Source organism: Muntiacus reevesi, chromosome 12 (assembly GCF_963930625.1).
Source record: "Muntiacus reevesi chromosome 12, mMunRee1.1, whole genome shotgun sequence".
NCBI lineage: Eukaryota > Metazoa > Chordata > Mammalia > Artiodactyla > Cervidae > Muntiacus > Muntiacus reevesi.
The window spans coordinates 53,819,394-53,837,042 of NC_089260.1; the positions used below are offsets into that span (position 1 = coordinate 53,819,394).

Consider the following 17,649-nt stretch of genomic DNA (forward strand, 5'->3'; position numbering starts at 1 on the left):
ATCATCTACTGTCCTGTTGGGAATCCACCTGATTCATGAAAGGCTTTGACTCTGGGCTCACCGAGTCCCTCTTCCCTAGCCCATCATTAACCTTGATGGCATCTGTGCCCATGTGCCTGACTAAGTTTTCCTGTGCCATATGGCAGCTAATAGTGTCATCTTATCTCTCTGTAGCCCTCATGATAGCAATCTTTTTTTTTTTTTTTTGGTTGCACCATGTGACTTGTGGTATTTTGTATCTTACTTCCCCTAATAGGAATTGAACCTGGGCCCTCCACAGTGGACGTACAGAGTCCTAACCATTGGACCACCAGGGAATTCCCTGCAATTATTTTATATTTTGGTTTGTTTATAGTCAATTTTACCCACTAGATGCTCTGTAAAGACTGGAATCTTCTCTGTTTTGTTCATATTTATCCCCAGCTCTTAGCACTGTATGGGTGCATAGATACAAATTTGTGTCAGAAAATATTTAGAGATATACAGTGGGAAAGACAGAGAAAGGTTCCTGAAAAGTATCAGTGCCCTGCTAGGAGCTGGGCTTTACCCTGGGAACACATGGGAGCCTCCAGGAGATGGCCCCTAGGAGATGGGAGAAAATGTATATTCTAACAAAGATGTGTACTCAAATGTTAATAGCAACTTTATTCATATTAGCCCAAAACACTGAACACATCCCAGATTTCCATCAGTTGTTGAAAAGACAAACACATTGAGGTGTATTCATACAAAGTTTACTGTTCAGCAAAAAAAAAGAAAAAGAATGAAAAAAAAAAAGAAAAAAAGAATGAAGTAGTGTTCCAGGTAACCACATGGATGTACCTCAAGAGCTCTGGGCTGAGGGAAGGAAGTCAGACAGGAATGACTACGTGCTTCATAACTCCATTTATGTGAAAGTCTAGAAAAGAGGAATAAACAGACATAACGCAGATCAGTGGTTGCCAAGAATCATGAAGGGACACCGGGATTCCTGACAACAGGGCACAAGAAAGCATTTTAGGGTGATGGAAATTCCTACATCACAAGCATGGTGGTGGTCACATGACTCCACACTCTTCATAACACGGGATGGGATCATGACACAGTTACAACTGAGGAACGTTACTATATGTAAGTTATACCTCAGTAAACCTGACTGAAAATGGATATGTAGATGTACAAACACTATAAATTACTAAGAGAAACGGAGGAAAAGCAGACTTTATGAGGATCTCAGGGATGTCCCTGATGGTCCAGTGGCTAAGATTCTGGGGACTGGGTTCAATCCCTGGTCAGGGAGCTAGATCCCACATGCCACAACTAGGGGGTCACATGCTGCTACTAAGAGAGCCTGTGTGCTGCAACTAAGACCCAATGTGGCCAAATAAATTAGATATTTTTTTGAAAGGGGATGTCAGAAACATTGAGTTGACCCTTCCCCCTCCCTGCCTTCAAGGAAGATTGTCCAGGAGCAACTGTCACTGGTAGGTATGTTGGGGATCCCTTGGGTACACTGACAGTGGAAAATTTTGTTTTCTTCCTGTGAGGTTACTTAGAGCTTTAATACAATAATGAGAACTTCTGATTCTTAGTTTTGTTTTGTTTTTAAGGTCTCAGAATTGCCACTAGAAATGTATAATTGCAAAGAAAGTAGATTTGAGTCAGGCAGACATGGGATCAGATCTTGTCACTGTCACTTATCAACTGGCATTGTCACTTACTATTGGACATATTATTAAAACTGCATAAAGCCTTAGCTGTTCTCTTCCAAAGAATGGAAATAATAGAACAGTCTTAGAGATTTGCCAAGAAGGGAGTCAGGTAGTTCCTCTGGAGTGGCAGGTGACAGCTGCTAGATAGGCTTGGCAAATGCCTCTAGATTTGGCGGTACAGGGCCAGTGTACTCACATGGATTTGAAGAGCGTGTCACTCACCGCGGAGCAGGCAACAGGAGCCCCTTGACCCTCACATCCCACTGGTGCGATGAGGCGGTCAGTGCATGTGGACACACCGTGGTCCTGCATCACAGCTCAGGAATACGCATCTTTGGAAATCCCCAGACTTCTCCAGGAAAGTGAAAGTTGCTCAGGCTTGTCTGACTCTTTGCAACCCCATGGACTGTAACCCACCAGGCTCTTCTGTCCCTGGGGATTCTCCAGGCAAGAATACTGGAGTGGGTAGCCATTCCCTCCTCCAAGGGATCTTCCCAACCCAGGGCTCGAACTCAAGTCTTCCACACTGCAGGCAGATTCTTTACTGTTTGAGCTACAGCCTATTCAGAGGCTGCTGGCAAACCCGTGCCCTCTGTCCTCTGGAGAGAACTATTCCATTAATTATCCTGAGAGGTCGGCAAGTCTTCCCTGGGGCAGGGAGGGTGTGGTCCTCATCATCCCTGGGGTGTCCCCCCGGGGAGGATACTCTTGATCTCTACTCTCCCAGAATGGAAATAAATCTGAGCAAATTGACTGATGATGCTATTCTAATATGGTGAAATGTGAAAGATTTGTGGAGAATTAGCTCCCAACGGGATTGAAGAATAAAATGAATGCAAAGTACTCAGCGTAGTGTTTTCTACAAAGTAATTGCATCATAAATTCAGATAGCGATAATATTGACAATTACAATGATGAGGCAACACAGTGGGGGAAAAACAAGGCTCATTTTCTTTAAACCTGGCACCTCATGCCTCTTAGAAAGGAAACTGTGCTTATTGGGGGAAAGGTGCTGATAAGTGCTCGCAGTAAAATGCAAGCACTCCCCCCACTCCCCGCACCTGAGGTTGCATATTTGCTGATGCCAGGATGAAGAGAAGGGTGGGGGGCGGAGGCGGGGGAGATGGAGGTGCTGCTCTCTTTAAGACTGGAAAGGAATTTGTTGTTCTAAAGCCGGGTTTCTCAAAGTGGTCTCTAGACCAGCATCAATACTACCTGGTGGCTCAAGACTCTTAGTGCCCACCTCAGATCTGTCTTGCTCAGTCACAGTCCTGTCTGACTCTTTGCAGTCCCATGGACTGCAGCCCACTAGGCTCCTCTGTCCCTGGGATTTCCCAGGCAGGAATACTGGAGTGGCTTGTCATGCCCTTTTCCCGGGGATCTTCCCAACTCAGGGATAGAACCCGCATCTCCCATGTCTCCTGCTTTGCAGGTGGATTTTTTACTTACTGAGCCATTGGGGAAGTCAATTTAATCTAAAATCAATGGGCTGGAGTGGACTTCCCCGGTTGCATGGATAGTAAAGAACCCGCCTGCAATGCAGGAGACCTGAGTTCGATCCCTGGGTCAGGAAGATATCCCTTGGAGAAGGGACTGGCTACCCTGTCCAATATTCTTCCCTGGAGAATCCCATGGACAGAGGAGCATGACAGGCTATATAGTCATGGGGTCGCAAAAAGTCAGACATGACTGAGAAACATACATGAGCTAGAACAGAGAGAAGCAGCCTATACATGGGCCATGGTAATAACATTTCAGTAATCAGATCATTCCCACAGAGGTCTTGAGTACCTCTGATACTCAAGGGAATTGATAAGGGAATACCAAGGAAGGATAAGAATAATTTTTCCTTAAGAAAAATAAACAAGGATTATTCTTAAGAACTGCAGGCAGATTCTTTACCAACTGAGCTACAGGGGAAGCAGGAGACAGATGCCCTCAACCTCCTGATGATATTTCAAATGGCTTTCAAGTCCTTTAGGAAACCAATCCTGGGTTGTGGGAGATACATCTCAAGGCTTCAGAGAAAGAATTCACAGCTGTAAGGCCTTTTTGTAAATGCCCTCAGAAACAGCAATCAGGGCCCATGTCAGGTATTGGCTATGTACGTACTCAATTGTGTCTGACTCTTTGTGACCCCAGACGGTAGCCCGCCAGGCTCCTCTGTCCAAGGTATTCTCCAGGCAAGAAGGCTGGAGTGGGTTGCCATTTCCTCCTTCAGGGGATCTTCCCTACCGAGGGATGGAACCCACTTCTGCATTGCAGGCAGATTCTTAACCACTGAGCCACAGGGGATCCTCAGCTGTTGGTTATAATAAATAGTAAATCCTCTGGGAAGCCTTAAGCCTCCTCAGACAGGCACATAAAGGGAGCTGGGGGTACCCCGGGATGAGGCCTGGGTAGTCAGAAACTGCTTCTGTTTGTGCAGGTCTTGTACTGTGGCAGACAAAGTCATATGTGCTGAGAGTCTGTGGTTTTCTAGGCCAAGGCCTGGTGGAGAGGAAGGCTCAAAGTGGCGAGGCTGGGAATCTTTGTCACTCGCCATCGGCAGGGTCACATCAGTCGCTAACATTTAACTGAATGAAGAAAACTTGCAAGCTTTTTTCTGGTCTTTTTTCCAGCCGAGGTGACTCTCTTCTGAACTCAGAGCATCTATTGCTAGACCAAGTGGGTTTCAGGGAAGAGTATTTATAGGCAAAATGTGGGCTGAGGGAGGAAGGGTGTTTGCCTTTCTTCTCAATGTTTGGTGGTGAGGGAAGAGGATGAAGTCGTGTGGGTAGCCTGAAGTCACCATCCCCCGCCTGCCCCCGGGGCCTTATGCGGTAGCAGAGCTCAGTTGTATTGGCTTCATCCTGAGGAGCAGCTAGGACTCCGCTCTGCATTGTGATGGACTGCTTTCCCTTCCTCTCTGCTTCTCTCTGCCCTGGTTAGTAACTGCTTGAAGCTGCCCTTGGGAACTCAGCGAAGGCCTAGAAGACTAAAGCATTTTTTCTTCAAACATAAACAGGGACCCAGAATGGCTTTTGTACCCAGGAGCCCCCCCCCCCCCCGCCCCCCACTCCAGGGTCTTGCTGGATTTCAACTGCACCAATAAATTGAACGTATCTGTGAATATACTAAAAACCACTGATTGGGACACTCTAAATGGCTGAATTGTTTTGCATGTAAGCTAGATCTCAAACACAGCTGTTAACAAAAAGAGAGTCATGTGACTAGTTATTGCAACTAAAGATTCAACTGTTATTTAGAACCTCCGTGGCCAACACGCTGGCTTAGTTCAGGGTGGGCTTCCGTCTTCAGGCGGAAAAGTAGTGAAATGGAGCCGCGGGGCGGCGGTTTGGGGCGGAGGGACGGACCCCCCAAGCCGGACCCCTGGGTCCCGGGCGCCTCGGGCGAGCGCCCGCCCCTCCTCCGACCTGAGTCACGGCCGAGGCCCCACGCGGCGGGGATGCGGCGCTGAGCGCGGGCTCCGGACGCCAGGCCGCAGGCGCGTTCTCCTCGTGGGGCCCGCAGGCCGGCTGTGCCCGGCCCGCCTCCCGGGTTCCCGACCTCTCGGCCGGCGGCGCCGCGGAACCCGAGCCGGAGCCGCGCGCCCCGCCCGCCCTCCATGGCGTTCACCCGGAAGAGGCAGCGCGAGCAGCAGCTGCAGCTCTACTCCAGGGAGAGGTGAGCGCCCGCCGGGCAGCGCAGAGGCCGGGCCGCCGCCGGGATCGCGGGGCAGGCGCGGGCGCCCGGCCGGGCCCACCCCGCGCCGGAGCCCCAAGCCCGGGCGGCCACGCGGGTCCCGCCGCCGCGGCCCGGCTCACCCGGAAGGGGCCGCGCGGCCGGGGGTCGGGGGGTGGGTGGGAGCGGGGTGTAAGCGGGCTCGGCGGGCCCCCCGGCCCCCGGCTTCGGGTCCGCGCGCTCGGGCGACACCGCGCGGGTGGGCGACCACCCGCCCGCGGCGCAGACGCAGGTGCTCCTGTCCCAAGTTCAGCCCCAAAGCAAACTCCCGGGCCGCTCTCTGCCTTCCTGGGCCGGGAGAGAGCCTCAAAGAGCGGCCTTATTCACAGAAAAGCCGGGGTCCAGCCCGCACCGCACCGCCCCCCCCCCCCCCCCAAGACGTCCTTCGCCGAGCAGTGGACCTTCTTATGGGAGCACGTGAAAGCGCATCCCGGGGGGACTCGGGGTCCTGCGAGTGGAGGCTGAAATGGTCTCAGAAGTTAAAATTCAGTTTCTGATCCTCAGTTTCTCCAAGGGAAGCCCTTTATAAGAAAGCTCACTTCTGCTATAAGTCAATTTCCAGTGCATTTCGTGTGACTGAAACAGCTTGCCGGTCCTCAGATCTGTAGTCCCAGGTGCTGACAGAAACGGAATGAATCATTTTACACGTATTTTGGTTGTGGAGCCAGTTATCTCGGAGTGCTGCCAGCTTGTCACGTTGTGTAATCAATGGAGACCCACAAAACAGATTATACATGAAATACAAGCGCAGGCGTTAAGGGTTGCCTGTTCTTACAGCATCTAAGGTTCTTTTTATAGAGATTGACTGGACCCTGTGCAACCATTCATACCTCTTTCCAATCTCTAATACTGGCCTCTGCCAGGGTGTCCAGAGGCTGAAATTCTATTTTCCGCTGTAGAGAAGAAGACATACTAAAAGCTGTATCTTGGATGGGGCATCCAAGAGCGATTTTGGTGGCATCATTAGGTTATATCCACAGAAAGGCTTGTTTATTGAATAATAATAACTGGATCCCCAATAAAGGAACTCACTCTCATAAGAGGCTGTTCTGACTTCCCCTTTGAATGCTTGTTTCATGTGGAGACAGCTTGAATAGTTTCTTTGTTCAGTGCCAACAACATTAAGACTGGGTATTCTGTATTAAAAAGATGAATGTTCAAATTTACATTGTAAGAACTTTGAAACACTTGAATTGCCATCATGTTCTATGATCTAAGAGTTATTTGTAACAATTCCACAGGCCTGTTTGATATACAGGGAAACCTGTTTTCTGCCAGTTACTTCCATGGCAGTAATTTGTGTTTAATTTGGTTAGCTCCTACAGCTCTGAAGTATCACACAAATCTTTAAAGTCTGCACTGGCATTTCTCTGTATAATCTGCTTTGTTGCTATCCATTGATCACACAGCGTGACAGGCTAGCTGCGCTTGCAGAGGACTAGCTCTCACAACCAAAATACTTATTATTCATTAGTCAGGAGGGGCAACTGTTCTTGAGCATCGGTAATCTGAAAAAGCCAGTGCCACATTTTTTTCACTTGACTCTTAATTACTGACAACCTAAATTCTCTAGTGCTCTGCTCTGTGACTTTGCAACCTTGGGTTGATGGGCACAGTAACCAGGATGGGTTCTTAGAATAGCAGTCTGAAGGACAGGAATATCTCACAATCAAGCAGTCTCTTTCTAAATCTTAGAATTCTTTCTGAAAGACAAGAGTGTTTTAAAACCAACTTTATTGAACTCCTAATTTACTTGTGGCTGCACAGATTTTCTTAGCTTATCTCTTTGTAGCAATAAACACCATTTAGCAAGATGATTGATAGAGGTCATTGACTTGGACACACCTAAGAGAACTGTTACTTTCCTTGGAGCTGTTTCAGAGGTCACCCCTGAAAAGTCCTCACTCTTCAGAGTTGCGGTTTCATGGGTTCCTCTGATGCTGCTTAAGAGATTTTAGGTTTCTGCTGCTATTCAGCTACTCAATAATGACCCAGAAAGGGGAAACTTGAAGTTAGCTTTTATTTCTCTTAGTATAAAGTTGATGCTGATACATTTAGAGAATGTGGTAGTTCTACAAAAGTAGAAGCAGAGAGGCACTTGGGAAACTCTTAGATCTGTGGCTTAGATCAATGTGATGGCAGAAGAAATGGAGAAAAGTGGATGGATTTTAGATCATTTTAGGAGGTAAAATTGATAGGCCTTGTTGGGATGGACTGCATGTGGGAGGTAACAGAGGGAGAATTCTAGCTTAGAGTTGCCTGATAAAATGCAGGACTCTCAGTTAAGCTTGAATTTCAGATAAACTGAAAAATCTTCTAGTTTGTCACATGTGATCTGTATACGTACTTGTACTAAAAAATTTTTGTAACTTATCTGAAGTTCCAACTTAACTAGTTGTCCTGTATTTTTACTTGCTAAACAGCAGTCCAACTCGAAAGTTTCTGGTTTAAACAGCTGTTCAGTTCAGTCGGTCAGTTGCGTCCGACTCTTTGTGACCCCATGAACCGCAGCACACCAGGCCTCCTTGTCCATCACCAACTCCCAGAGTTTACCCAAACTCATGTCCATTGAGTCGGTGATGCTATCCAACCATCTCATCCTCTGTCGTCCCCTTCTCCTCCTGCCCTCAATCTTTCCCAGCATCAGGGTCTTTTCAAATGAATCAGCCCTTCACATCAGGTGGACAAAGTATTGGAGTTTCAGCTTCAACATCAGTCCTTCCAATGAACACCCAGGACTGATCTCCTTTAGGGTGGACTGTTTGGATCTCCTTGCAGACCAAAGGACTCTCAACAGTCTTCTCCAACACCACAGTTCAAAAGCATCAATTCTTTGGTGCTGAGCTTTCTTTATAGTACAACTCTCACATCCATACATGACTATTGGAAAAACCATAGCCTTGACTAGACTGGTATCAATTATTGGTGATGCTTTAAAGTAAAACTTTGGGTAGTTTTCACTATTAGAAAACAAAGAGCTAACTGGCTATTCAGATTAAATACACTGTTCTTCTGGTTAAGACTTAGATTGGAAGAAAGCATATTGATCTCACTGGTGTTTTGAAATGTCCTTTGCACGTGTTAATGAAGATAAATGTAAAAATCCAAAGACAGTTCACGTATCTTGGAATTGTTGGGAATGGTAGATGTGTACAGTAGATTAACATACAAGAGAATTCTATAAACTGCAGCTATTTAGATATTTCTATTTCAGGATTTAGGAGTAAGCTAATTGTTACACACTTTATCTTAGGTCTAGGAGTGGTGTGGTGGGACCACAGCTGTTTTCTTTTAAGGTGATAGAGAAATTGAGACAGCTGAGGCTTGTCCCTACTGGGAGAGAGTCAGTTTTCTGTCTACAGTTTCAGAACAGATTACTTACCTGTGGCTTGAAAGCTGTCCTTCCAGGCTAAAACATGATGATCATAAATTCTTATATTGGGCTCACAAATTACATGCATCATTTTACAGGCATGTCTCAGACTTCAGCTTCGCTTCAAACATTCTATCTGTGTATAATTCTCTTGGTTATGCTGGTGTTAAATTTCTTGCCTGATATAATATCTTTTACTTAATATGTTTGTCAATTGTGTCTGTATTTGCTAATACTAAAAATGATTCCTGAGAGGGAAAGCTGATTTGTTACAGTCCGATTTAGTCATTCGTTTTAAAGACTGTACATCCTGTTCCTTCATACCTCTGTGGAGTTTGTGGTGTTGAAAATAAAATCAGAATCAGCACTCAGTTAGCTAGGAATACTGACGGGCTGAGAGAAATTGACGTAACTATGATGTAAAGAAATAAGATTTATTTTTCTTACATAACCAAAAAACAGAGTAAAAATAAATGTTGCAAATTTTTTTATTAACTTAGAATTTACACTGACTTTACTGGAAATACCTGTCACCTTATTCCCTTATTACTGTCTCAAATTAATTTCTTCCAAAGTGGCTACCATTTAAAAAGACACCAGAATCTATGCATAAATGGATTTCCAGTGTGTTTGCTGTATGATTTTTTTAAATGATGTAAATGGAAATGACCATTTAATGAATTCATTGCTTGGTTTTTTCCTAAATACTGTTGTGGTATCATTTTTTTACTCATCAGATATTTAACATTTCCAACTGATGGATTTTGAAATTATCTTCTTTTAATTTGTTAATCTGTGCTCAGTGAATAAGGTCTGTATAATACTTTGAAATTTTGTTTTATAACTTAATATGTAGTCAATTTTCACAAATGTTCAATATGATGTTGAAGATAGATGTTAATATTGGTACAATATCCTGTATATGTATTAACATAAAGCTTGCTAATTGTTTAGATCTTTTATTTCTTTACTGAATTTTTTTCTGATTGAGAGAGGATTCATGATGCTAACTTCACTTTGTATTTCTGTCAACTTCACTGTAACTATTTTCAGGGTATGTTATTAAGTCTACTTAACCTTAGAATTGATGTCTCCTTAGCAAATTAAATTTTTCATCAACATACAATGAACTCCTTCTACTAATAATTTTTTTCTATTTTTTCTGATATTAATGTAGCTGTATTTTCTTTGGGTTGTTTGCATTACATATGTTTTCATTCTTTTACTTCCAACTTTTCTTATCCTTAGATTTTAAGCTTATTTCTTATAGTTTGTAGTTGAACTTTTTATTCTTTCTGATATTTCTTATTCTTTCTGATATTTCTTTACAGATTGGCCCACTTACATTTATTAATATTGCAGATATATTTGGAATCATTTTTACTTTTTAATTTTGTCTCATTTTTTCCTTTTCTTGGATTAACTAGCAAGATCTCCTTGTTCCGTTTTCATTTTTCCTGAAGAATGTGGAAGTTATATATTCTGTTTCTGGTTTTTCTAGTGCTTTTCTTTGAAATTTTAACATTTATGATTAACTTAAGGTCTGAGGCCAGTCATTCTCTTTACCCTCCTTCCTAACAATATAAAGACCTTGGGACACTTAGCTCCTTTTGTCCCATTTTAAATTATAGTATGTTATGGTCCAGTATTAGCAATCTATATTTTAATCAGACAGTATCATTGTCTTGTTAATACCTGTATAGTTTACATGCATATTTATCAGTGTCTTGGCATTTCTTCTTGCATGTATCTTCCCTGCAGAATTTTCTCTCTCCTGAAGAATGTCCTTGAGAAGTTCCCCTGTTGGGGGTCTGATGATAGTAAACTATGTTTGTTTTTGTCTGTCTGAATGTGTCCCTATATGGCCCTTGTTTTGAAAATCAATTTTGCTGGTTGTTTAATTCTCTCAGCATTTTGAAGATCCTGTAATATGCATGCAACTTGTTGGAGCAACATGGGATGGGGGAGGGAAGACCCAACAAAGTACAGATAGATCAGTAACCTGTGTGCCTGCCCTCTGGGTGTGGCTCTTAGCCCCTGGCAGGGTCAGGCTTCTCTCTTCAGGAGGAACCTGGGCCCCGTGGGGTGATCGAGGGCCAGGATACAGAGGGATTGTTATGCTGTGATGGAGCCCTGCTCTCCAGGTCCCATGCAATTTTTGTGGCTCTGGGTTGGCCTGGCGCCTCCCCTGGCTTGCTCAGGGGCTATCTCAGCCTTGAACTTGAGTCTGCATGATGCAGTGGATGAGGTCAGGGTTTGTATATCTGTAAACACGGTTAGGGGGCTTCCAGCACTTTCTCCGGCATGATTAAGACACCGAGGTTCAAGCCTTGTTGATCCAGACTGTTGCCAGTAACACAAGACCAGAGCAGGTTTCCGTGGAGCTTTGTGGGGGGCCACCTTCTATTTGGGGAGATTAGCCTGCAACACACCCCTGTTGTTCAAGTCTCATTATTTGTTAGGAATCTGCCCTTTCTCTGGCTGCTTGTAAGGTCTTTTCTTTGTACTGTTTTGGGGTTTGTCTGCGTGGACACCTCCTTCTGTTCATCTCTGCTAGTTGGGGCTCCTCAAGCTGGAATAGTTTTGGAAAATTTGTAGCTAAATCTTCAGCTCGGGGAATATTGCTTCTTGTCACTCCTTAAGCCGCTAATTTCTCCTAACAACTATTTAATATGTATCTTGATTTTTCTGTGTTGCATGTAGGTTATTTTAATCCATGTTACAACTTACTTTCTCACTAGTTGCCTAATTTGCACTAAAGTTTTAATTTCACTTTTTTTTTTTTTTTCTGTTTTTGGCTTCCCTGCGTGGCTTATGGGATCTTAGTTCCCCAACCATGGTTGAACTCAGGCCCTCAGTGGTGAACGTGCCGAGTCCTAACCACTGGACACCCAGGAATTCCCTAATTTCACTTACTATATTTTTAAATTCCTAATTTCATTTGGCTCACTTACAGCTGCCTTGGTCATTTTTTATAAAAGTCTGTTCTTTTGTGTTTTGGATGTCCTATATCTTTTAACTTATTCTTGTGATGATCGGGCTTCCCTGGTGGCTCAGATGGTAAAGTGAAGTGAAGTCTCCAGTCGTGTCTGACTCTTTGCGACCCCATGGACTGTAGCCTACCAGACTCCAGGCAAGAGTACTGGAGTGGGTTGCCATTTCCTTCTCCAGGGGATCTTCCCGACCCAGGGATCGAACCTGGATCTCCTGCATGGTAGGCAGATGCTTTACCGTCTGAGCTACCAGGGAAGCCCGTCAGATGATAAAGAATCTGCCTATAATGCCGGAGACCCAGGTTCAATCCCTGGCTTGGAAAGTTCCCCTGGAGAAGGAAGTGGCAACCCACTCCAGTATTCCTGCCTGGGAAATCCCATGAACAGAGGAGCCTGGCGGGCTACAGTCCACGGGGTTGCAGAGTCAGACACGGCTGAGAGACTAAGCACTATTATAATGATCAGATGCAGAAAATAAATTAACTGTAGGCTTCACAGTTTTGACGAGAGGTCTGCTGCTTGTACTGACCTTCATTTAGTCATTTTACGTCTTCGTTTGTGTAATGGCTTTTGATGGTGGCCTCTTTGAGTTTATTCTTGGAGATCTCGGTTCAATGAGATCTGTTTCTGTTTCTCCAGAAAGTGTTTCCGTGTGTATGTGCCTGGGCTTGGGGGAGAGACAGTACTGGTTTGCTCTGAGTGTTATTTGGCTCAGTAGGTGGTGTGAATTCTAGCCCTAATGTGTGTTAAGGCAGACTTGTAGTCTCAGCTGTAAAGGAGACTTACTTTGTCCCCTGCCCGGGGCCAAGGTCCTGCCATATCCCTCTGGGAAGGTAGGGTGGGTGGTTTTTTATCTTCACCCTCAGTTCAGTTCAGTTGCTCAGTCGTGTCCAACTCTTTGCGACCCCATGGACTACAGCACGCCAGGCTCCCTTGTCCAGGGCTTCCCACCAGCTTGCAGAGCTTGCTCAAATTCATGTCCATCAAATCAGTGATGCCATCCAACCATCTCATCCTCTCTCATCCCCTTCTCCTGCCTTCAATCTTTCCCAGCATCAAGGTCTTTTCAAATGAGTCAGTTCTTCGCATCATGTAGACAAAGTATTGGAGTTTCAGCTTCAGCTTCAATCCTTCCAATGAATATTCAGGACTGATTTCCTTTAGGGTTGCCTGGTTGGATCTCCTTGCAGTCAAAGGGACTCTCAAGAGCCTCCTCCAAAACCACAGTTCAGAAGCATCAGTTCTTCGGCACTCAACTTTCTTTATGATCCAACTCTGACATCCATACATGACTACTGGAAAAACCATAGTTTTGACTAGATGGACCTTTGTTGGCCAAGTAGTGTCTCTGCCTTTTAATATGCTGTCTATGTTGGTCATAGCTTTTCTTCCAAGGGGCAAGCGTCTTTTAATTTCATGGCTGCAATCACCATCTGCAGTGATTTTGGAGCCCCCAAAAATAAAGTCTCTCACTGTTTTCATGGCAAATAGATAGGGAAACAATGGAGTGATGGGACCAGTTGCCATGATCTTAGTTTTTTTGAATGTTGAGTTTTAAGCCAGCTTTTTCACTCTCCTCTTTCACTTTCATCAAGAGGCTCTTTAGTTCCTCTTCATTTCTACCATAAGGGTGGTGTCATCTGCGTATCTTAGGTTATTGATATTTCTTCTGGCAATCTTGATTCCAGCTTGTGCTCCATCGAGTCCAGCATTTTGCATGATGTACTCATATAAGTTAAGTGAGCAGAGTGACAATATACAGCCTTGACGTACTCCTTTCCCAGTTTGGAACCAGTCTGTTGTTCCGTGTCTGGTTCTAACTGTTGCTTCTTGACCTGCATATAGATTTCTCAGGAGGCAGGTAAGGTGGTCTGGTATTCCCATTTCTTGAAGAATTTTCCACAGTTGGTTGTGATCTACACAGTCAAAGGCTTTCACGTAGTCAATAAAGCAGATGTTTTTCTGGTATTCTCTTGCTTTTTCTGTGATCCAACGGATGTTTACCCTTAGAGGCGACCCTAGCCTTTTCTGTTCCTTCCCTCTCCCCATCTCAGTCCGCTCCTGGATTCAGGCTCTGCTGCTCAGACAGCTGGGAAAAGCCTCCTCTGGTGCCTTGCTGACGTCTTGGTTTCTCTCTTCCAAGACCTTCCCTTACGTTTCCATCGCCTCAGCCAAGCGTGTGAAGTTTCAGTAATCTAGCAGTTTTAGAGGCTCTGTATTGAGATTGTTTCTTTGGACATTTAATCTGCCATGATGCCTGAAATGGAATTCCTGCTGATTCTTTAAACCCAAGTTTATTTAGTAAATCTATGAACCCACTGGTTAAGAAAGGACTTTTGAGGTCATCTAAGCTGTAGCTCCCTGCCCCTCACTTTATAGTTGGAGGCTTGAGAAAGCAAAGCGGTTTACCGAGAGTCCAGTAGCCAAGAAATGGCGGTGCTGAGCCTAAAGCAAATGTCCTCGGATCCAGTCCAGCCCCCTTTCCACCGCAGCATGCTGCTCCTGTTTTACATCCTGGGTCAGTGCTTGTTTTCATGGTATATTTGACATTTAGAACAATTCAGGAATGCTCCAAGCCTCGTTCATGGAGGCTTAGTACCTTGTTACACTAAGTGTGGTCTGTGGCTATCCCATCAGCTCTGTCTGGGCGCCTGTTAGCAAATGCAGAGTCTCAGGCTCCTGTCAGATCTTCTGCATCAGAATCTGCCTGTTAACAAGATCCCCGGATAATTAAAGCATGAGAAGCCCTGCTGGAGATAACAGTAATCAAGCATTCATCTGGATTTCCTGTTTGTTCCTTCAAACTCCACCTTTATCTTCTCGGTGGTGTAGAGAACCCTCCTGGAAGCCTGCTCCCAGGGCTGTGACCCTTGGTGAAGAAACTGAAAGACCTTGAGAAACACAGGTTTAGTATTATTTCAGATGAGACAGATTGTTTATAAACTGAAGAGGAAGTAGTCACCCATCTGCAGCATAAACTCGCTGTGAAGTCATCTAACGCTAAACTAATCTCTTTTGACAGAGTTCTGACTGGTGGGTTGGCAAAATGGAGTAGATTTAGTTCAGCTGAATTTTGGCAGAGTAAGCTTTCCTTTTGTGTTAATAGCAGAATTGAAAAAGGAGAAATTGACGTTCATAGAGTTAGGTGGAGTAAGATTCATGTTTTCAGAGGTTGCTGTCAAATGTACATCATTGGGGGCACATTTCTAACAGTGGGTCTCAGAACTATGTTCTCGCCCTCGTCTGTTCAACATTTTCTTCATTTCATTCCTTGTACTTGTGCCCCCTGCAGTGGAATCATGGAGCCCTAACCACTGGATCACCCCTTAATTTCATTTCTTGTTTCAGAGGCCATTTTAAGAAATGCTCAAGTTAGTTAAGCCAGCTCTCCAGGTAGGTAGTGGGGTCCCTACAGTCTGGCTACATCCAAGGATCGTGTTGAGGTGCCCAGAGTAAAGATGCAAGTAGAGGATAGCCGGCCGCGAACATGCTCCTAACGTGAGCTGGCACATTTTCCCTTCTCTCGATCTCCTCAACATCTCCAACCTAGAAAACTGACTGACCGGCAAAATCTTCGGGCTCCATTCTAAAGACTGTTTGTCAGTGGGGTGTTGAACAATCATTGAGCAGCTGTGAATGCAGCCTTAGCTCTGAGAGCTGCCCGCAGTGAACTTGTTTTACGTTGTTGGTTAAGTGTTGAGCAGGATGTTTTATGAGGATGGGCCAGAATCTTTTTCAGGAAAGTTCAATCGCCGAATGAGTCAATTTATCTACAGAAAATGCCACTACAGTTCTGGAAACATGAATTGAACTAAGGAATACCTAGGAGCAGGACCCAGGGTCTCCTAAAGAAAGAATTTATTGTCTGTTATACTGATACAAAACTAATGGCTGAGATCATAAAATTATAAAAGGGTTTTTAGGTTCTTTTTAAAGCATGGAAACTTTTACTCCATGGAATGCAGTTTGAAAATCATTGTTCAAAACACAGTGTAAATTTATGGTAATAATTTTTACATACAAAAATTCTCAAGCAGGTATAATTGAAAACTTCAGTAAAAAGGAAAACTCTGAAAGGTTTCTTAATCCTTTAACTTTGAATAATGCGATTTAGTTATATTCTTTCATTATGTGTTTTACATTTCTTACAAAATAGACATATTGGTACATTAAGGAGGATATAAATTATTTACCAAAATAATGTCTTTAGTTCTTAGTACCTGATGTGATATTTTTATTGGCCAAAAAACCCACATACTTCAACAAAATAAAAAAAATTAAAAAACCCTTTTATAAAAAAAGCACCTAAGATTTACTACTTTTTTACTTAAGTATTTACAGTTTTAAGTCACAGTATAGTAGTATTAAGTATGTTCATGTGTTGTGCGGCAAATCTCTAGAACTTTCAAATCTTGCAAAACTGAAGCTCTGTCCTCCCCCCAGCTCCTGGCAACCACCATTTTGTTTTCTTTAAGAGTTTGACTACTTCAGATACTTAGATAAGTGGAACAATGTGGTATTTGTCTTTTTGTGACCGATCTTATTTCACCTGGAGCAGTGCCTTCAAGGTTCCTGCATGTTGTAGCATGTGACAAGACTTCCTTCTTTTTTTTTTAAGGCCGAAAAATATTTTACTGTATGTATATGCCTCATTTTCTTTATCCACCCATCCATCAACAGATACTTAGATTGCTTCTATCTCTTGGCTATTGTGAATAATGTTGTAGTGAACATGGATATGCAAATATCTCTGATATGTTCACACTGTATTCATAAGTGTGACTCTTGGGTCATAGGGTAGTTCTATTTTTATTTTTTAAATGTTTGGAATATAGTTGATTTACTGTGCTGTATTAGTTTCAAGCGTACAGCTAGTGGTTCAATTATGCATAAAGATATATTCCTTCTTTTTCAGATTCTTTTCCTACATAGGTTCCTGAGTAGAGTTCCCTGTGTTATATATCAGGTTCTTGTTGGTTATCTATTTTCTATATAGTCATGTGTATGTTAATCCCAAGCTCCTGATTTATCCCTCCTACCCAGCCTTTCCCCTTTGGTTGCCATAAGCTTATTTTCAAAATCTGACTGTCTGTTCCTACTTTGTAAATAAGTTTATTTATATCATTAAAAAAATTAAATTCCACATATGATTCATATATGGCATTTGTCTTTCTGATTTACTTTATATGATAATCTCTGGGTCCATCCATGTCGCTGCAAATGGCATTTGATTCTTTTTTATGGCTGAGTTATGTTCCACTGTATACATGTACCACATCTTCTTTATCCGTTCCTCTTGTTGATGGACATTCAGGTTGCTTCCATGTCTTGGCTGTTGTAAATAGTGCTGCGATGAACATTGGTGTGTGTGTATCTTTTCAAACTATAGTTTTCTCCAGATATGTTTCCAGGGTTGGGATTGCTGGGTCGTATGGTAGTTCTATTTTTAGTTTTTTAAAGAACCTCCATACTGTTCTCCGTAGTAGTTGTACCAGTTTACATCCCACCAACAGTGTAGGAGGGTTCCCTTTTCTCCACACCCTCTCCTGCATTTGTTGTGTGTAGACTTTTTGATGATGGCCATTCTGAGCCACGTGAGGTGATACCTCATTCTGCTTTTGATTCTGGCTCTAGGCATGGAGCATTAGAAGCCAAGCCTTTTAATTAATAGGAGTCAATAAACATACCCTGGTTGCTAGAGTAATTAGATGACTTGGAAGGACTAAAGAGTAGCTAAAGAAGCAGGTGGAGAAGGAAGTGGCAACCCACTCCAGTATTCTTGGCTGGGAAATTCCACGGACAGAGGAGCCTGGTGGGCTACAGTCTGTGGGGTCACAAAGAGTCGGACAGAACCGAGTGACTAAACACC

At 43.7% G+C, this 17,649-nt stretch overlaps 1 protein-coding gene and 1 non-coding gene across 2 annotated transcripts in view; one reads left to right on the top strand and one right to left on the bottom strand.

Annotated features, from left to right (window-relative positions):
• The first annotated feature begins 4,952 nt into the window (after window positions 1–4,952).
• NSMAF (neutral sphingomyelinase activation associated factor) overlaps window positions 4,953–17,649 on the top strand; it is a 62,618-nt gene continuing 49,921 nt past the window's right edge. The window contains exon 1 of the mRNA XM_065902999.1: window positions 4,953–5,357. Coding sequence (XP_065759071.1) covers window positions 5,299–5,357 — 59 coding nt within the window. The 5' untranslated portion in view covers window positions 4,953–5,298. The remainder of the gene's footprint in view (window positions 5,358–17,649) is intronic.
• TRNAG-ACC (transfer RNA glycine (anticodon ACC)) lies at window positions 11,965–12,036 on the bottom strand. The gene has a single exon. It is a non-coding gene; the product is annotated as a tRNA-Gly (tRNA).